At 40.6% G+C, this 20,513-nt stretch overlaps 1 protein-coding gene across 5 annotated transcripts in view; it reads left to right on the top strand.

Annotated features, from left to right (window-relative positions):
• Positions 1–20,075, top strand: part of npnta (nephronectin a) — a 55,685-nt gene extending 35,610 nt beyond the window's left edge. For all 5 annotated transcript variants that reach the window (XM_005456992.4, XM_005456993.4, XM_005456994.4 and 2 more), the window contains 8 exons: positions 800–919; positions 3,831–3,965; positions 5,114–5,236; positions 6,510–6,911; positions 13,792–13,881; positions 15,064–15,162; positions 18,026–18,285; positions 18,428–20,075. In XM_005456992.4, coding sequence (XP_005457049.1) covers positions 800–919; positions 3,831–3,965; positions 5,114–5,236; positions 6,510–6,911; positions 13,792–13,881; positions 15,064–15,162; positions 18,026–18,285; positions 18,428–18,538 — 1,340 coding nt within the window. In that variant the 3' untranslated portion in view covers positions 18,539–20,075. The remainder of the gene's footprint in view (positions 1–799; positions 920–3,830; positions 3,966–5,113; positions 5,237–6,509; positions 6,912–13,791; positions 13,882–15,063; positions 15,163–18,025; positions 18,286–18,427) is intronic.
• Positions 20,076–20,513: the final 438 nt, after the last annotated feature.

Below are 20,513 nucleotides of genomic sequence, written 5' to 3'. Positions count from 1 at the left end.
TCCACTTGAGGACTGTATGACTCCCGATGCCTCTTTTTAATTAGTTCTTTTGTACGAGGGGAAAATTCACTCCCCACCTTTTAAAGTCTAAATCGCGTAACACTTGAGGCAATCTGGAATTACTCTAGGTGTTGTTGTCTAATGATAGCATGATGCCGTTTAACACCTTGCTGCTCCTCCTTTCTCCCCTTTGATCAATAGATCACTGTAGCATTTAATCAGCCCGGCCTGCCTCAGTCATCAGACTGTACTCCAGGGTGCCGGCAGCTGAAGTAGCAGTGGCAGCAAAAGCCTCACTTTTAATTTCCTTTTTAGAGTCCACTGTTATCAAGACAGGCTGAGGAAAATCTGTTTCATTACGTTATTATTTTTGGAAGTTCTTGATCTGCCCGGCACGTCTCAACAACCCTCACGCCTCACGCTGTTGCTTTGATATCGAGGGGGGGGGTGGATTATCAATCTTTGGCTGTAACAAAGGATAAAAGTGGGCAGGGGAAAGATTGCTGGAGCTAAGGTGTGAGCACATGGCAACTGCACAGCAGAGAAGTCTAATAATGGCAGAGTGAGTGCTGTGCCGCTGGCAGCACCCCAGGGTCAAGCTGGCTAATATCAGAAAAGGCAGGCGAGTGGCCTGGCTGTTATAAAGTGGCTGGAGGAAAAGAAGCGCGCGCGTGTTTTTGTGTGTGTCGGTGTGAGTAAAAAAAAAGTGTAGGTGAGAATGGCATAAACTCTTCTCCCTTTGTACTCCCCAGTGGCACCAGTGTGTTAATGTGTGCCGTGTTTCTCTTTTACCCATCAGACGCTCGCACTTGTGGTATGGCCAACTGCCAGTATGGCTGCGAGGTGCTGAAAGGAGAGGTCCGATGTCAGTGTCCGTCGCCGGGGCTACAGCTGGCTCCGGATGGGAGAACCTGTGTGGGTACGTCCCGGTCTTAATATATCTCCACATGCCAGAAAGCTGAGCGACTCTTATCTGTGAGCGATTTGCAGCGTGTAAATCATCATAAAAAAAAGTGGGGGTTTTTGTTTGTGTGTGAGTATGTGTTTGTGTGTTTTTTCTCAGCCTTTAAATTTGCTAATCAAAGGCAACTATTTTGGCAAAGGAAGAAAAGAAACTGGCAGCACAAATGCAGTTTAGCCACTCGAACACAAATCCTCAAAGCAAACAACTCATCAAAGTTGAATTCATCCAAATTGCTTCACGGCGAATAACTTTGATTTCATCGTCAGTCCTTCTCGACCAAGTTCTGTTTGCTTCCTGTTGCTTTTACAGCAGGAATGCGATCGAGGGAATCCCACATATCTGCCTTTACTGCCAATTTTATGTGACACTGCTCCTCAGAGGGGTACCTTAACAGATGAGGTGGGCAGTTGAGGCAGTTAACCTGTGTCAGGTTTAAACACAGGGTGTTCACTATAGGCTGTTCCCCTTTATGCTGCCTTATAGGCCCACTTAACTGCTGGGCGGCTAAAGGGGTGGTTTTCTAAAATAGCACAGACATGAATCATGAAGAATTATGAAGGGGACAGAACCCTTTGCCTACCACAGGTGTTACGACAGTAAACTCTGGACGTGGAGAGTTTTATGGAAGCTGTATAATCATCCTCATGGACGTGATTCCATCTAGAAACCAGAGACTGAAGTGAAGCATCTGGCAGCTCATGAGGTTAATTAGTAGCATGACTGGATATAAAAAGAGAAGATGAGTCTGTCAGACGTAAAAATGGAGAAGGGTGTGAAAGTCTGAATTTGCAAGTGCTTCAATAACTTAAGAAGACCCTTTCTTAATGTAAAATTACAAAATCTACCGATGTAAGAGAAAAGGCCAAAAATGAACTAAAGGTCTGTGAGCTTCAGGCCATCAGGCAGCACTGCATTTAAAACAGACACTTTTATGCACGGACTCAGGAACAATTCTGAAAAGCATTGTCAGTAAACACAGTTTATCGCTGCCGCCCCAAAATGCAAGTGAAAACTGTAGCATGAAATAAACAACCCTCTGGGCCTGAGCTCATTCAGAGTGGACTGAGGTAAAGAGTAAAAACTACCCTGTGGTCTGTCGATTCAAAATTTGAGTTTGGAAATGATGTGTCCTCCAGGCTAAGAAGGAAAGCAGTTATGACGGTATGGGGTGCTGGCATTAACGCATATGTCATAAATAACTGAAAAGGCACCATAAATACAATGCACTGTGTACAAGTTTTGAAACAATATGATGTCGACATTTGAAGACATTTTTCAGCATGAGGAAAGTGATAAATAAAAATAAATACATTCTGCTAACACAAACCCACTGAAAACATTTGGCACATTACTTTATGAAACAAAAAACCCTAAACAAACAAAGGAGGCCTACATATCAACATCATGAGAAACATCTCACACTAAAAACTACAGCTATTGGTTTTTAATGAGGAAGAGATGATGAAACACTATCAGTCGAATCTGTTTTTTTAAGCACATAACATTCAAAATAAGCGCATATTCTTAAAAAGTCCATTTGATATGTTGTACTTGTACTATATTCAATAAAATATAGCACTGGGATGACTAGAAAATCTTGCATTCCCTTTGTACTACTTCACACGGTGTTGCAACTTTTGTGGAAATGGGATCGTAGCTCACTGCTGCTCATATCTGTAGCTTTGCTCTCATACATGTTTCACAGTGCACGAACGCTGCGATCGGTGCGTCGTAATGTGTCGGATGTTTTAGTTGAACTGAAATTCTCTGTAACCTTAACAGGAACGAGTACAGGTTTGTATGAATCAGTCATTATAAACCATATATATTTATCCAATTTGCCATTCTCTGTTTTTGTTTAAACCGTTGGCAGCGACTGAAATGCATGAATTGATTCAAAATGGGAACATAATAGCTCCAGCAGGACTACTGCAGCTGTTTTAGGAAACTCCACACGCTTCAGTGTTTGTTTACTAAAAGTGAATTAGGCCAGGAATCCTTGAAGAAGGATGTCTCATGATCCACTGGATGAAGGTATCGACTTGTTATGCTCAGTGACAGAATATGACTGAAACACCATCTGATTAAAGTCGGCTTCTCACAGAAGCTGTCACTTTCAGCACATTTTAAAACATAAACATTGCTGATATAGAATCTGTAAGTGTGAAAATGGGGTAAACCTGATTTGCTTTTTACTCTGTATAAAGATGCAGTTACTTTACTTTGTGATTTCAAATATAATAATCCACGTCTGCCCTTGCTGTGACGGCAGTGATGTATCCACAACTGTTGGCCATTAAGCAGCTCCACTGAAGCAGTTTGGGATTAAGATCCTCGCTGATGAGACCCTCAGCAGTAGTTGTTAATGGGATGGGAAGAGCTCTGCCCACTCACCGCTCTCGCTTGTTTTCCCAGCTGGTCCAGGTGTCTTTAGTGTTTTTAAGGTTATTTTAAACAACAGTTTCTGAGCACCTCAGCTGCATTATGCTGCAAATAAATTAAAGATTTTAAGGCGAATGCTTTCAGGCTCCCAGCGTCTAAATATTAATGATCACATGCCTGTAAAGGTGATCAACAGAGACACTTGGAAAAAGTCTTTAAATAATGAAACAAGCTAGTGTGTGTTGTTTTCCGCTCGCTGAGCAGAATGTAAAAGGAGCTTTGTTCATAAATGAATACTAAGCAGGGATGAAGAACATGTGTTCCGGCATGAATAGTAATGTTTAGTTTAGATTCAATTACGCTTTCTAATCTCACATTTTTTTTTTTATCACGTTGTTTTAATTTGAGTGCACTTCTTATTTAATGCATTATAGACATTTATCTGAGCATTTTCCTCAATTTCTCAATCTTCTTTCTTTTGCAGATGTGGATGAGTGTGCAGCAGGGATAGCAGTGTGTCCCAGGTTCAGGAAATGTATCAACACCTTTGGTAGCTACATCTGCAAATGCCACGAAGGCTTCGACCTGCAATACATCAACGGAAAATACCAGTGCATAGGTACTGTGGCAGCGCCTCTGTTGTGAGGCTTCGACTCGCAATACTCACACAAAGGTCAAAGGTGCGCTGAGGTGGCTTGAATTTAAGCCGAGGTATTTTTAGTGATGCACATTTTGTTTTTGAACTGCTTATGAAGGAGCCTGATGAAAAGAAAAGAAACACACATGCAGAGATGAGTAGCAGAAATCCACGTTTGATATTACAATGTGACAAACTTTGCTTTAGTATTTTAATTTAATGCGATTTTCAACCACTCTCTCATTTAACAGGCCAGTTGTGATTTACTATTTGTAGGTTAATTGGTTACTTGTAAAACAATCAGTTTAAAAAACACGATTCAGTGTAACAACTACATCAGTAGATACTTTGCAAAGGGAAAACAATGCAGTAACAAAAAAACAGGAAAAATTGCATTTTAAAATGTAACTTGTAGAAGCCATTATTTTCTGTTTGACCATATCTCACATGGTTATGGAGGAATCTTTGCCTTTGCAACACTGGATCGTATTCCCGTTGCATCTTTCAGTTTTAGTTGTCAGACAGATGGCCTCACATTTAACTTTAGAATATTTTGATATACAGAGAAGTTCATGGCCGACTCAATGACTGCAAGGTGCATGGATGCAGTAAGTGCATACTTTCTTTTTCTGTATTTTTCAACTGAAAGAAAAACAGAGACTAAAAAAACTTAGTAATATGGCAATTTAATAAACTTTTAACATTCAAAAGGTGGATTTTTAATTGTTAGTATCATGCTTATGAATTCTAACCACCAACAATGTGAAAAACAAATACACATTAGCCTCAATTACAATTCCTGTCCTGTTTTATCTGCTTTTAAATAAAATTATCACGTTGATCAGATTAAAGAAAGGCCAAGAGCAACTTGGCAGGTGCTCTTTAAATGTCTAAAAGGCACATCTCTGTATCTTGGGGAAGACTTATACTCTAAAACAACCTTCGTGATGATTTTTCCTCTGGTTGACTATTATTCACTTGAACTCTTTCACTAACGGTACGACATAAATTTTGAGCCTTCCTTCATGTGGATGTGAAGCAATTAGCGTTTGATATTCTGCTTTTATGTTTTAAGCTTTCTGCACTTGCACCCAGGAGCTGATTGTTGTTATGCTTCCATTATCTTTCAGATGTGGATGAGTGCTCTTTAGGTCAAAGCCACTGCAGCAGCTTTGCCACCTGCTACAACACGCCGGGCTCATACAAGTGCAAATGCAAAGACGGCTACAGGGGGATGGGCCACGACTGTAAACGTAAGTCCTGAGAGAAAACCCCGGGACTAATATTCAGTTTAGCAACAAGGAACAGGGCTTCAGGGTTTTGTTTTTTTTTTTTTTTGCCTGTGTCTTTAAAAAAATGTGCTTGGGGAAAAAAAGCAGGGAGCGAGGGAGAAATTGGCTTGCAAGCACAAAGCTTGGACTGAAATTCCTTTCTTTGTAATAGCTGTCAGTCATTACTTGACTCACCCTGCTCCTTTATCGCATGTGCCCAGATTGACTTGGTTTTTTGACATGCGGCTGGGGTAATAAGGACACAAAGAAGAGTCGTCATCAACTGTGATTTTTTTTTTTTCTGTTAGTTGGTCTCATTCTGCTTACTGACACAGAGTTCATTACAGTGTGCGTCTGCACTTCTTACAGCAGCTCAGTGGACAAAGAGTCATTTATTCTCCACAGTTATTTAACCAATGGACTCATGTGGCATTCCACAGAGCAAAGTTGGAACCTGCTGCATATACTTCACCCCGCCGTCCTGCCCAAAGGGTGTGAGCCGCAAGTGCTCAGGGAGTCACGTTGCAATATCCTATTCATGTATCACATATCAAAGTCGCCTGCAACCTGAAAAGGCAATAACAGAGTTCAAACCTTTAGCCTTTGTCCACTCTCATTCTTCACTCATGAAATCCTTAGGAAGCTGCCACTATCACCCCCTCCAAAAAAAAAGAAAGAAAGCCAACCCCCCAATCTGTGTCTCTGCTCCTGAACAATGTGTGCAGCAACAAAGGAAAAGGCGGTGTAGCTTTGATGACATGAGCGAGGGTGATCTTCGGGGGAAAAGCAGCCTGTCTGAGTGCAGAAATCATTCCATACGCTCCAAGCAGCTCTAGCCTTATGCTGCGAAGCCTCTGGCTATGAGTATACAAAGAATTACTAATCAAGATGACCGCATGGACAGATAAAAAAGACATGATAAGAAAGCAAGATCGATTTTCAAAGAGCAGGAGTTCACTGAACGTGGGCTGTCTTAATGGTTCGGCTTGTGAAGTCCTGTAACTTTGAGCGAATGTGAACTTATGAGCTTCGTTTGCAGCTGTGAGCTTTTGCTTTCAGTGCGATTGGAGACACCCGATTTGTTTTAGAGTGCTAACATTTAGGTAATGGTTATCAGAAGTCTCAGTAGATGAAGTAAAGCCCTCTTCTTCAAAAAAGTGAGGCTAATAATTGCAGTTAGTCTGTAAATGTATGCCTCATTAACTCTTAAGTGCTCATATTTCAGTGCTCCATCTGCATTTTCTTATTATTTCAGCCATCCCTAAAGTGGTTATTGACCCCCCGAGACCAGGCAAAGTGCCTCCAAATCATCACAACCACATCCCAGACTTGGATCAGCAGAGGACCACCACCACTCGCCCACCAGTCACTCCAAAGATAATCTTCCCTATATTGCCGCCAGCCGCCACAACTACAACCAAGGCACCCCGCCCGAGGGTGACCCCATCGCAACACAAGCCGTTGGTCCCCACCCGAAAGCCCTTCATACCCACCCGAAAGCCCTTCATACCCACCCGAAAGCCACCGGTACCCACTCGCAAACCTTACATCCCAAGACCAGCAGTTCCCACCAGACCACCGTTGCCACTGCCACCGGTCACACCAGTAGACAATACCATCCAGAAGGAGGTCACCAAGCAGAGAGGGGATGTTCACAGTAAGAGGCTTCTTGCTTTAATACTGTGTTGTTTTGTTTTAACAGGTGATTTAAAGCCATTGTGACAGCTTCCTCCCCTTTTCAGATACATCCTCAAAGTTTTTGAGTTATAAGTATAGATATTGTTTTTTCTCAAGCGAATACACATGAAATATTAAAAAAGCACAACAGTTTGATGTGCTTCCTCCAGATGTTTACCGGAGGAAGCCATAAGCACAAAATTTACATTTTCATCTTGTACAGTTGTTAGCAGGCAGCTGTCTGTTTACACATCTGGCACACAAAGAGCATCAGTATTAACTTCAAGTGTGTTTTTCTTTTTATCTGGCAAACAAGTTCAGTGCTCCCAAAATGAAGAAGACATCTGCTTATTAAAATGACCCCTTTTACACTTTACTATCCAAACATAGTCATAAAACGATTGATGTTGTGTTGTGTGAGGGACACTTTCATCAGGAAATCATGTGACATAAGACATATTTAGATCCAATTGTGGAGTCTTATAAGGTGTTTCTTTGTCTTCCACATGCGTCCACTAATCTGTTTTGATGTATATAAGAGGAAAAAAATCCAGCTCTTGAGCTGCTAAATGCTCTGCAATGTTCGGCAGCGAGCTGCTATTTTGAGTGATTGCTGCTTGTTGCAGGGCAGGTAGTGTACAATGAGTGTTTACAGCTTTTTCACTGAGAACAGCTGCTGTGTCTGGAAAACACGGCTGACTAGAGGCAGTAAAACTGAACCAGAAGAGTGAAGCTGTGGGCTGCAGAACAAAAACAATGAGCTTAAACACTCCATACAGGTGATGGAGTCTTTCACATAGCACATATAGACCAACACGTTGTTCTTCTAAATGTATTTTTAGGGGGATGGAACAGCTTTAACTGCTCTGAGCATGTAGGGAAGCCTTGTTTGTTACCTTGGGGTTGTGGCTCAGGAGGATTCAACATGTTCTCCAGCAGTTGTAAGGTCAGTGGTTTGATGCCCGGGTTACTGCTATCTGTATATTAAGGCACCCTTGGTCAAGATGCTGAGCATTCATCAGTATGTCAGTGCATGAATGTGAGACATGGGGCTCAGACACAGAATAATGCTCTGCGTGAATATGTGTGTGTGATTGGGTACTTGTAATGAAAAGTGCCGTGAGTGCTCAGTTCAGAACAGTGCTCTATAAGTACCTGTGCGTTTACATTAACAGCTTCAGCTTTGTGATTATGAAATGAGCCCTGTTTTCTTTTGGTTTCCTTATAGCTGAACTGCTCATTCACACCATGGGTCTTATCAGCTCTGCAACCAACCATGCAAACCAAACCAAACCATATATATGTGTATGTGTATGTATATATATATATATATATATATATATATATATATATATATATATATATATATATGTATATGTAGATAGATAGATAGATAGATATAAAACAACAATTCTTGCAATTATTTCATGATTTTTTTAAATGCATATTGAAGCTTCTGGCAAATGAATAAAAAATTAATGAAATCTGCATGAATTATCTTTTAATTTGCATCACATTTGCTACATCTGGTGTTTTTTTTTAATTTAATTAGTTTTTTGCAGTGTATTGTTTAAAAATGTACTGTGCAATTTATTTAGTTTTTTCAGGGGGAAAAAATTACACTGACGATGTAGATGTCTCAAAAACTCAAAACTCTAAAACAAAAACTCACATATCAAATGCGATCCACTTGGCATTAAGGGGTTAGGTTGTTGCATTCGCACATCGAGATTTCATATATTACCATAAACAGCAGCTGACAGCTGGTGTATAAAGTTCATCTTCCAGCTAACCACACGACAGTTTAAATTTGTCAGCAAATTTGAATCTCAGAGTTTCCATTTGTAAAGTCTTCAAAATGGTTCAACTCAAAACTCAGAGGTGACTTTCAAGACCAGTTAAGATACACTGGAGCGGGAGTTTGTTACCCACTGTGTCCCTTTTGTGTGGAACTGCACAGCATTTTATCACCTTTTCCCCCTTTCCCACATTTTGGGCAATGTCCCATATTTAGACTAGTTCTGCAGGACATGCACTTTTACACAGTCTGTATGAAGAAAAGTCTTATTATAGTCAGAAGAAAAAGGTAAAGTTAAAAGTCCCCAAAAAAGTCACAAACTTTGTAGATTTTCTTGAATATGACAGAAGCTGCTGCAAAAAAAGCTGCAGTACATTTTGAAAATTAGAGGTTTTGTCTGTTTTTGTTAAAGGTATTTTGCTGTTTCCCACAGGGGGAGATATGTTGTGAGCTGACGCAGTATGTGTGGGTCATAATTGGATAAAAATTGCTTAAAGTGTCAGATAGGGCGCACAATCATCCCCATCTATAGATACATGCAAACAGAAGAGCTGCTGAAATAAGAGAACACAGGCGTATATAAAGACTATCACATGAGTCCATAAGAACAAACCGAAGCTTCCTCTTATCCTCACTGTATATTTGTCCTGCATTTGCTAAATGACAACCCGGTGACTTGCGCAGTTTAGTGTATTTTTAGTTTAAAATTGGATATGAACATTTCAGAAAACCTCTCAGTGTTGTTGACATGTCCCACTTTGTCCCACACAAACACAGTGTTTGCTCCACATTCACTTTATTGGGATCTGGTCACCTTAATGTGTTTTCCAGCTAGCCTGTAGTGGCAGCCAGTTTTCAGTTTTAAAGAAATCCCCTGCCTTATCTTCAATAGTCAAACTACATGCCACTTGCTTTTTTTCTTGAGTAAAGAGCTCATAATTTCTGGGAAAAGAAGATCGATAAAAAGCACTGCACACCACAGGTAAAATATGTAAATTTGATTCTGGCATGAACGCTCCCTTTAAGTCTCCTATATAGGGGAATTCACAATGATTTCCATTCGAATTCAGCTACACCCACCTTTAAAATGCAGCTATTATATGGAAATAATGTCCATTTTTTTGCAAGAAAATAAAGTATTATGAGCTCAGTGTCACAAAACTGCACAATGAAAGAAAGAATGTCTTTCTCTTCTCAAGGTAATTATCTTTTTGGCTTCAAGTGACAAACACAAACTAAGCCAGACCGTTTGTTATTCACATGTCACGCAGCGCTCTCGGCCAAGCATGAAACTTTGACACCAATTACCTTCCAAATGAATCACATTCTCAATCAAACCAAATAACAGAATGAATTATAAATAATGTTAGGTGGTAAGACTGCTTTTTTGGGCTTTAACAAAGGAGTTAATCAGGCCAATCGTGTGCTGCACCTTTTCAGAGCTGTGAATTGTTTCTTAATGAGAAAACTCCCCCACTGTTAAGTCTGAAATATGCAGTTCAAGGCTGAAATCACGATCTTTGTTTTTATGTAACAGATGAGATGGGCGGTTTTCTCTCTCGAGCTAAACAGTCACCATTTACATGATAGGGCTGGTTGGAATTTTGTATTTTGTTGACAGTGATCAGTAAATCCAACGATAAGACAAAAAAAGCAGCAGCGAGTTGATCCCACTAACAAATACTGTCTGTGTATCAAAGACCCGATAAAGCTTATTTCCAAGAAGTGTCTCTCTTTTGGCGTTTTGCTTGCTTGTAGGCACAGCAAATTACAGTGTTTACTGAAAACTCGGCATTAAGCTGTTCTCCCTCAAAAATATGTATGGCGAGAAACTAAGTACAGAATAAGAGGTGAGATACTGTGGTTCCTATTCACCTTGCCAGATGGCATCACATAATTAGAAAAAGGGAAGAGGAGAGAAGATTACCTTAACACCTGTCTGCCCTGCTTGAGGGAGACATCAATCTAATAGTCCGCACTACGGCAGAGCAGTTCTAGAAATCAGAGCTTGCCGAGGATGGCTTGAATCAGATGAGAGAGAGAGGGAAGGAGGGGAGGAGAGACATCACTGAGTGATTATTCAAATAATTAGATGGAAATAGGGATGAAAATGAAGAAGAGCCCCGTGGCGTGAAGAATACTTCAGCTGCTTCTCGAGTGCAGGTGTGCGTTTCAGTCGGAACTAATTCAAAGGTTTTCACAGATTCCTTTGGGTCTTGACCCGTGAAGTCAGCGTCACACCTTTGTCCCGAGAAAACCTCGTCTCTATAACCTTTTAATCATTAAGGAAAAATGTGAACGCTGTGATCACCTCACAGTAAGATAAGGAGCAGAGGCTGAGATGAAGAGATACGCTTATCTGAACTGTGCATTTTTGTTATCGCCGTGTGTTAGAAGCGAAATGTAAAAGAAAAAAAATGACAGTGTCTTTGGTTTTTTACTACAACGACAGCTTGTCCTGCATAGCATCTCTGCTGTTTGCTTGGCAAAACACCATGAGGTCGGCTTCCAGCCAAATAATGATGATAATGCTACACAAATGCCTATAAAACAACAAATTGTTATGACTCTGCTTGGGTAAGGTTTAAAGACATAGTGCCAGAACTGCCAATTAGTAAGCTTTTGAAATGCTAATAGTCACATTTGTTTAACTACAGAGAGAGGCAGGCTAGCTGTGTCTCGCTGCTTCCCCTCTTCATGTTAATGTCGCTGCCTGCCACTTCTACCTCCTCTAAGTCAGCAAGAACTCCAATAAGCATATTTCCCAGAATATAAACGTGCCGTGAATTGTGTCAGGAATTCTTGTAAATTAGGCTTAAATAAGGCTGTTAATCTCTGAATGCAAGATGCAGAGATGTGAGGCTTTCACTGAGCGACAGTGATGGATGGATGATGAAGTAGGATGTTTAACCTGCCGGTTAAAGGATGCAGCTACACTTTGTCTAGAAAGGAATAAGTACATTGCACTTGTCTCTAAACCTTAAACTGGTTATTTCTTTATTTATTTCTTTTTTGCTCATCATTTGGACCGAATGTAAAATATCATCTCTGCAGCTTTTACTGCCAAATAACTGAATTGAAAAAAAAAAACACACGAACTCTAGGTCAAGGGTCAAACATCACAGCATATTTCAAATCATTATTTACATTTTTTTCTCCTCCCTCCACCCCACATCACAAAGACATCCTTAGTGGTACACAGCCATTCAGAGGTTAAGCAGTCTAAGGTTTTCTGTTACCACCTGGAGGAGTGGAGGGCTAAATGATGAGTTGTATTTGTAGTGCTCAAAGAAAAGTCAGTGTCCCATTCACTCTGGATAAGCTGTTTTGAGTGAGGTCAGTTGATCATTTTCTGAAACAAACAAATTGTTGTTTCTGTGCAGCAAAATAATTGCATTTGGTGTGTTATAAAGAGAAGCATAGATAGATAGATAGATAGATAGATAGATAGATAGATAGATAGATAGATAGATAGATAGATAGATAGATAGATAGATAGATAGATAGATAGTTGAGTCTAATATGCAGCTTCTGGGTTTTTTGCAGTTTCTCTTAGAACTGCACAATCTGACCTTGGGGTGAATTTGCTTGGACGTCCACTCTCAGGAAGACTGGGAGAGTCTTGAGTTTTATTCACAAATGTTTTCCTTTGTGAGTAATCTTTCCCACTGCAGAATAACAGACTTCAAATTGTTTGGAAATGACCCTTCTGACCCTTCTCAGATTAATGGAGAGCAACAGTTGCTTCTCTAAGGTCATCGCTGTGGTCTTTTCTCCTTGCTCACACTTGCTCATGATGAATTAATTAAGCGCATTTGATTAGCAGGACCTAGCTGCTACTTTACCCTCCTAATTCTTCTGGAAGCAGTTAGAGCGTGCTTTACTTTTTGCACACTGCTTCTTTATTTTGATGTAACCTTTGAATAACGACACATTGTATTCTATCACGTGTTGTTGTTCATCCAAGGTTGTATCTACCTAATTATTTATGAGTATTTTTTTTTATTATGCCCTGATATGTTAAACCTTAGAGCTGAAAGATAATGCCCTTTCTTTTTCACATGACTCATAGGTATATACTCTACAACCAAATTCATAGGGATGGTTGTTCCTTAAAAGCACAGACACACAGAGAGGCTTGGATGCCAGGGATTGCTCGAGAGACTGGTGTGTGTATGTGTGTGTGATCTCCACACGCTCAGATTCCTACGGCTGACAGACTACATCGCAATCTGCCAGGTGGTTGTGACCCAGCATGTGCAGGAGCCCTTTCAGTGTAGAGGCTGAGTGGGAAGGGGCACACATTAAGGACTCTGGGGGGGGGGGGGGGGGTTGACAGTTCAAGTGCAGGTTACAGTTCATTCATAGCAAACGCGCAAGAAGCAGCCTGGAAGGCTAAGAATATTTTAATTGATAATTTGTCTCATTAAATTCCACTGACAAGTGCAAACCCAGTATATATTAAAATAAGGATGTCTCTGTACTTTATCTATTTTTTGACATTTTCAACCATTTTCAAAAGACATTTTAAAATCAGACAGTGATCATTCTAAAACAACAAAAAGGTCAAAACATTGCTCACTAAAAAAACATGTTTTTTTTTTCCGGCACACACTTGACCTTTAATGACTCGGCTCAGTCTGTGATATTTTGGTCAGGGTGACCCCATCGGACAAGGAAAGAGGCTATTTAAGGAGAGGCCGTGTACCTCGTGTGTATGTTCGTGTACTGAAGCTGCTAGGTGTGTAGCCGTAACATTTGCTCAGATGTTGCATCAGATGAGCCATCTTCCCTTTCCTCTTTATGACTCACATTAGACCTCTGGTGTTGCTACAGGTTTTTCTCAGGTATTCCAATCTCTGGAGTCTTGCCTGTTATTAAATGTGACTGGCATTGGTTATGGAGGTGCTAAGCCATGACATTGATTTCGCCGTGTAAAATCTTTGAGTAATGAAACAAAGGGATATAACAGCCACAAGCAGACGTTAGTGAACAAACATAATACCTTTGTTAATCCTTTATCTAAGCCTTTGTCTCTCCTTCTCTGTCTCTTTCCTCTCAGTCCCCCGGAACCCCAGTGGCAACACAGTCCTCGACATCGACTTTGACATTGAGCTCGGCAACACGGCAGACGAAGCCAAGGATGACCCAGGTAAACAAAACACATTTGACAGAGACAATCAGCAAGAGCCCCGCTCATTGAGCTCGAATGATGATGGACGAGCCACATTTACCGTGACCAAAATGAAACTGACAATCATCTCCCGCAGTGCTGCTGCAGAGGGTGAAGGTATTACAGCGACCAGATGTGTTTTGATAGGGCCTTCACCAGGGGGTGACACATGACATCTGGCCGTTTCGGTTTAAATAATGGCTCGCAGCCCAGAAAGCGGTGCCAGACTTTTCCCACTTTTTGCATTACGCCAGCTTGATTGCTTGACTGCTTGAATGATGAATTGACCATTTTGAAGCACATCACAGCTTCGCCCAAAACCTTCGTAATACTTGAGTTATTAAGGAGGTTCCCACAACAACAAGCTTTTGTGAGGAGATGGCTTCTCCTGTCATGTTTGCTCAATGTGATTTATTGATGTCAATGGTATGCAGCAAAGATTGCCTAATGATTTAGTTGTGTGTTTATTGTGGTTTGGGTGTATCATTTGATACGCAGTGTCACAGGGACAGAGCGTTTTCATTGGCTCAGAAAATGAACTGGCATTTTTTTTTCTTTTTTCTTGGAAATCCTGTTTCAGGGACAAAATGATGGATGTTATTTTCATCGTTGAACCAATTTGTACTGCAGCGCCTGCATGCTACAGCAGCTGCTTTGCCTGTGTTGCCTTAATGTTATTGTCTGGGCATCATCACTGGGATCTTAGAAATCATCAGTCACTGAATAGTACAGCTCTGTTGTAGCCACGATGGATTTTAATTACAGTGTAAGGCATGCAAACAGCAGTCTTTGTGTTCACTTACAAACACAATGACATCAGCAATTCCTGCAGCTCATGTAAATATTTATGATTTTTTTTTTCTTATTTTTATAGATGAATGCACTTCTGCTCGTAATTTATGCAGCTCCATTTCCGCTTCATTTTTCTCCAGTGCATCAGATCTCTTCAGAGAGATTACAACATTACAACAAATGTTTACGCTTTTATTGTATCATCTTGTTCATCAGAAGAAGCTTTGGCAGTCCTCTCGCTCCTGGGGAAGTTAGAGGCAAAAAAAGCAAGGTTACTGTGAAGCATTACAAAGAGCAGACTGACACCTCGTGCAAGTGTGTGCGCGCTCCACTTCTCTGAAAAGTGTGTGTTTTTATTCTTCTATTCAGAGTCGGGGTATCTGAGCTGCTCCTTTGATGATGGTCTTTGTGGCTGGATCAGGGACAAAGACGGGGACCTGCACTGGGAGACGACGCCTGATCCGTCAGGTAATTGAAGGGCAGCTTGATTCTCCTCAGTCACACGTTTGTAATACGGCAAAGTGTTTGTTTTATAGGCAGGAACCAGAAATAACACGAGCCACGCTGCTTCACACGTGCAAACTCACACTCTGGCAATCTAAGTAGCTTCTACTCAATTACAGGTCAAGGTGAAATTACTCCAGGGAAGTCGTTTGTCTCCTCTGGAGATTAGCGCTTCACTCTGCAAAGCGATGCAAATGAGAAGTAGATTACGTGACCCATCAGGGATACCTGTGGCTCACATTAAATAGGAATACAACACCGTTACTTTGTGGGTTCAGACGAGGAGAAGACATAGTGAATTATGTTAAGAGGACTCACTACGGGTGGTGAGAAGGCTTAAAGGCGCAGTGTACTGGAACTGTTTAACTAGGTTTGGTTTCCTTTGGCAAATTGTTTATTCTTGCAGTTATTAGTGTTTTCAGACATTCTGAATGAGGCCTCATTTCAGCTTAGTCTGAGCTCCTTCACAAAGGCAATAAAGGTTTTTTCTTTCCCCAGACCTTTAAGATCCCTGAAAAATCATTTATAATGAATCATAAGTTAAGTGCTGACTTAGAGAAATTCCTTTTAATGGACAACATTTCAATTTGCGGTAACCCCTCTGTGCTACTAATGTTAATCAGAACACCTAAATAATCGCTTAGTTATACTGTACATATATGTGTGCGTGTGTGTGTCTGCCTAGTTTTTTTGTAAAATCCCCAGTGTGTTATGAAGCATGTAATTATTTACTGTTCATCCCTTTAAGTACTTTGATCGACAGCCACGGGCAAACACTCATGCCCATTAGAGGACTGGCATAGATTTGGAGAGCGCTCATAATTTATGCAGAAAGCTTCTGGGGGCCTGCAGATACTTAATACATCCCCTGCGGTTAACACCAGCCATACATGCTGTATAAGCAAAATACATCAGCATTAATCAGCTAATACTCAGAGGGTCTATCCCCTTTAAATTTTTAAAACTGTAGCTCAACTATCACTAACTAACGCATAAATTAAAATCTCCAAAATACATCTAGTGGCCAGGGCTACTGGCCACTAGATGTATTTTGAGGGAAAGAAGCATAAATGGGTTTGTCTAGTACCTATTTATGTACTGTATATGTATTTTGGAGATTTTGATGCACAGAAACATAAGTATCAGTTCTGTTTATATACCATGTTTGTTTTAAATGATAAATTAACGACAATTACAGGAAAACAAAAACAAGTATTATTTTGCCTTCAGAACTGCCTTAATTATTTGTGGCATAGATTCAAAAAGATGCCGGAAAAGAGATTTTGGTCCATATGGACATGACAGCATCGCACAGTTGTTGCAGATTTATTGGCTGCACATCCACGATGTGAATCTCCTGTTCCAACACAAACCAAAGGTGCTCTACTGGATTGAGATCAGGTGACTGTAGAGGCCATTTGAGTACAGTGGACTCAATGTCATGTTCAAAAAACATTTAGGAATGATTGGAGGTATGTGACATGGTGTGACATCCTGTTGGAAGCAGACATTAGAAGAGGAGCACATTGTAGTCACAGAGGGATGGACATGGTCAGCAACAATACGCAGGAAGGCTGAGGCTCATGGTGTTACCAGAAAATGTCCTTTTGACTATCACACCATCACACCGAGCCTGAACCATTGATACAACACGTTTGGCCAAATTCTGACACTATCGTCTAAATGTCACTGCAGAAATGGAGACTTATGCAACGTTTTTCGAGTCTTCTATTGTCCAATTCGGATGAGCCCTTGGGAATTGTAGCCTCAGTTTTCTGTAGCACATCTGCTTCAATGTTCCACATGTTGTGCATTCAGAGATGACCTTTGAGTTATTTTGATATGACTTGAGTTACTATACCGTCTGAGTCTGGCTATTCTCGTCTCATCTATGACATCAATAGAGCTTTACTTTACACAGAGAACTGCCACTCACATCTGTTTTGATTTTATTCAGACCATTCTCTGTAAACCCGAGAGATGGTTGTGGAGAAATATCCCAGTACAGTAAATCACATGCAGCCAAGAGCAGCTAATCTGGCATCAACAAAATGCCTCGTTCAAAATCACTTAAATCTCATTTCTTCCTCATTCTGATCCTCAGTTTGAACTTTAGCAGATCATATTGACTATGTCTACATGCCTTAAAGCACTGAGTCACTGCCATTGATTGGTTGGTTAGATATTTGTGTTAACAAGCAGTTTCAAAAGTGTACCTATTGAATTGGCTGGTGTGCATATTTCTTTTTACTATTCTTCAAGTGACAGCACTGGGGAAACATTTTCATCATAAGTTTGCATCGGGATTCTTTTTCAAAGTAGAAAATAGCACCAATAAAAATGTTTTTAAATGACAGGTATGTGTGATGGTATACATAGGTGAAATAGAAACCAGTTTCTGTAGCAGTAAAAATGCACATGCATCCCATAAACAAAGCTAAAGGAAAGAGAGTTTTGTCCATGTTTGTGTTCATTATAGTTCTTCTGGTCTGTTTCAACACATTTTCTCTCAGCTCTGTCTTTCAACTTTGTTTGGCTCAACTGAAGTGCATTCAAACCAAATCCCTGATTCTTGCTTATATATTTTTCTGCACTGTGTACAGACTGATGGTGATATAGGTGATAAACAACATGACATTTAGAAAAAAAATGGCAAAGCCACAAACATTGATTATTTTATTAAGTAGTTTCAGAGTACAGCCTTCTCACAGAAAGCTCATGCAGCTTAATCTTATCAACACAACTCAGTCTTTACTCTTTTTTAGTGAAAATTTAGACTGCAATGTCATCACTGATTGAATTTAAAGTCAGTGGCTTGCATTAACAGGTGGACGCTACCTAACAATACCCGAAGCAGGAAACAAGAGGACTGGACGAGGAGCGCGGCTGGTCCTCCCCCTTACCCCTCCCTGGAATGACGGCAATCTGTGCTTGTCATTCCGGCACAAGCTGGCAGGTCACCATGTGGGAATGCTCCAAGTGTTTGTGAAGAAGGGAAAGCAGTACAGTCCAGCAGTCTGGGGTCGAACAGGTGGAAATGGCTGGAGACACACCCAGATCACATTATGGGGCACAGGCCTGGAAAGTGTAAGTATAACAATAAATATTAAAAAATGAGTCCCTCATAAAGTAAAAATATTTAAACATCTAACATCATTTTATGTTCATACTTTATGTTCCTGCTCCTATGTAAGAATATCTCAGTGTGCATTTTGCTGCTGTTCATCAGGTGATCCTGAAGGGGGAGCGCGGGCGAGGCAGGAGCGGAGAGATGGCCGTGGACGACATAACCTTGAGGAAAGGCTCCTGCACAGAGGAGCACAATCTGAGGAGACTTTGACTGACAGAACAGGGCGAGGCAGAAAGAAAACAAGAGAGAAACTCATCTCAAAGAGAACGGACTCTGTTGTGACCCCCCCTCTTCCCGCTCTCTCTCTCTCTGCCTGGGCACTCACTGATCCCTCCCTAAACCCCTCAGCCGTCGTGTAAACAAAATCCCCCAAAATCATGCGTCTGCAGAACAGTGGGTTTCTCTCACTCGGCTGTCCGTTAATAAAAGGACCGAACCTGTCCTCGCGGGTGGATCCCAGCAGCACATCCCCAGTCCTCTCAGCTTCCATCTCACTCCATCACCTTGTTACTCTAAAGTGTGCATGTACCTACTCACCATGGAAATGTCCTCCGCCTAACAGCACTGGCAGCCTTCCAGCCGCACCACTGACAGGCCCGCGCTCACTTCATTTCTTCCTGGATAGAGGATTGTTCCTTTATTTAGGGAGCCCGCTTTTGCTTTGCTTTGATCCTTTAACCACAAGCCATTGCTTTTTTAGTTGCTTAATGGTGAAAACATGTGGCCAGGGGTGCATTTTGTGACTGTTTTGATCAGCAAAAAAAAGAAGAAAGAAGCGGTAGATTTCTTTTGGTTGGAGATTTAAAAAGTGTACATAAAATACAAATTGCATTTGTCAAAATTGAATTGGTTCTAAAAACTGACCAAAAGTCAGTTTACCGCTGATTTTGCTGGTCAAATGTGAGTTGTTTTTCATTTTTAATTACCGGCTACTGTTCTATAGCACAGCTTAGTCTGAAAGGTCCTTTTTGTTGCCACAGCATTTCAAAGACCTGCTTGGTCGCAGAAAGTTTGGATATTTAGCATCTTTTCTATCGTTTTATCGCCTGTCCAGGTTGGTTAAACTCTGCGATCATGTTCTTCAGATACTTGAAACGTGTAAAACAGAATCATCGTACGATTTTCGAGTCAACTGAAAAGTTACTTTCTATTATACACTTTGTGCTTTGTTATATTAAGTGCAGTTTGTTATAAAGATGATGACACCAACACCTTTTTAGGTTTTCACAAATTGTATTATTGTAAATGTAGTTGTGTGTACATACTCTAAACAATCCCATTTGTTGTGTGGTTTATATGTTATGTAAATTCATACGTAGATATTGATTGGATTTCAGCTGGTTGATATTTCAACTTTTAAGGAAAGAACGTGTATACAGATCCAAACCTTGTGTAGTGCAAGGCTGTTTAAAGTGTGCAAAAATGTGTGTCGTCGTATGGTTTAAAGCTCTGTTTGTAACTTGCTAAACACATAGTTGCATATTGTACGCTGTGATAATGAAGGGCATTGTAAAGGTTTTCTGTGTGCATGGTTGCATTCGCCAAATTCAGAATTATCCAGACCAGTATGTAAATAAAAAAAAACATTTGAATGGTGTGTTTAAAAAAACAAAACAACAAAAAACCAAAATTGGCTTACTTCCAAAGACGCACATGTTAGGTAATTGGTGATTCTAAATTAGCTGTAGGTATGGATGTGTGAGACAAATAAAGGTTTTACAGTGCAATCAATAAAGTTCTGAATGTGTGTGTGTGTGGGCGAGCATTTGGGTTGTGAATGTGGCTTGTATCGTAAAATCCTTTGTGTGGTCTGAACACAAAAGCACCATATTGTTTAAGCCAGTTAATTTACATTTCCAGTCCACCTAGCCCGGCCATCCTTACAAAACAACATAGTTTTAAAGGTAAAATGTTAATATTTGGAAAAAATACTAGTCCCAGCCGGGACTCAGAAATTACAATATTTTGGAAATATCAAAAACTGCAGATCCAGAAATTCCTGCTGTTTCCAAAAGTGAGTCAATCTCCAAAGACATCAGTGTTAAAATGCAACTTTACAGCCTTTTAAAAAAAGACTTTGGTGTCTGCAGCTAATTTACACCTTCATCGCATATCGAAGGGTGTTGAGGGTGAATTTGTTCTGCAAAATCATCATTCATGTAGTCACTTTGACTAAGAGGTAAGT

This window comes from Oreochromis niloticus, linkage group LG6 (assembly GCF_001858045.2).
Source record: "Oreochromis niloticus isolate F11D_XX linkage group LG6, O_niloticus_UMD_NMBU, whole genome shotgun sequence".
NCBI lineage: Eukaryota > Metazoa > Chordata > Actinopteri > Cichliformes > Cichlidae > Oreochromis > Oreochromis niloticus.
Note: the sequence above shows the minus strand (reverse complement) of the source record. Positions and strands in the feature narration are given on the sequence as shown.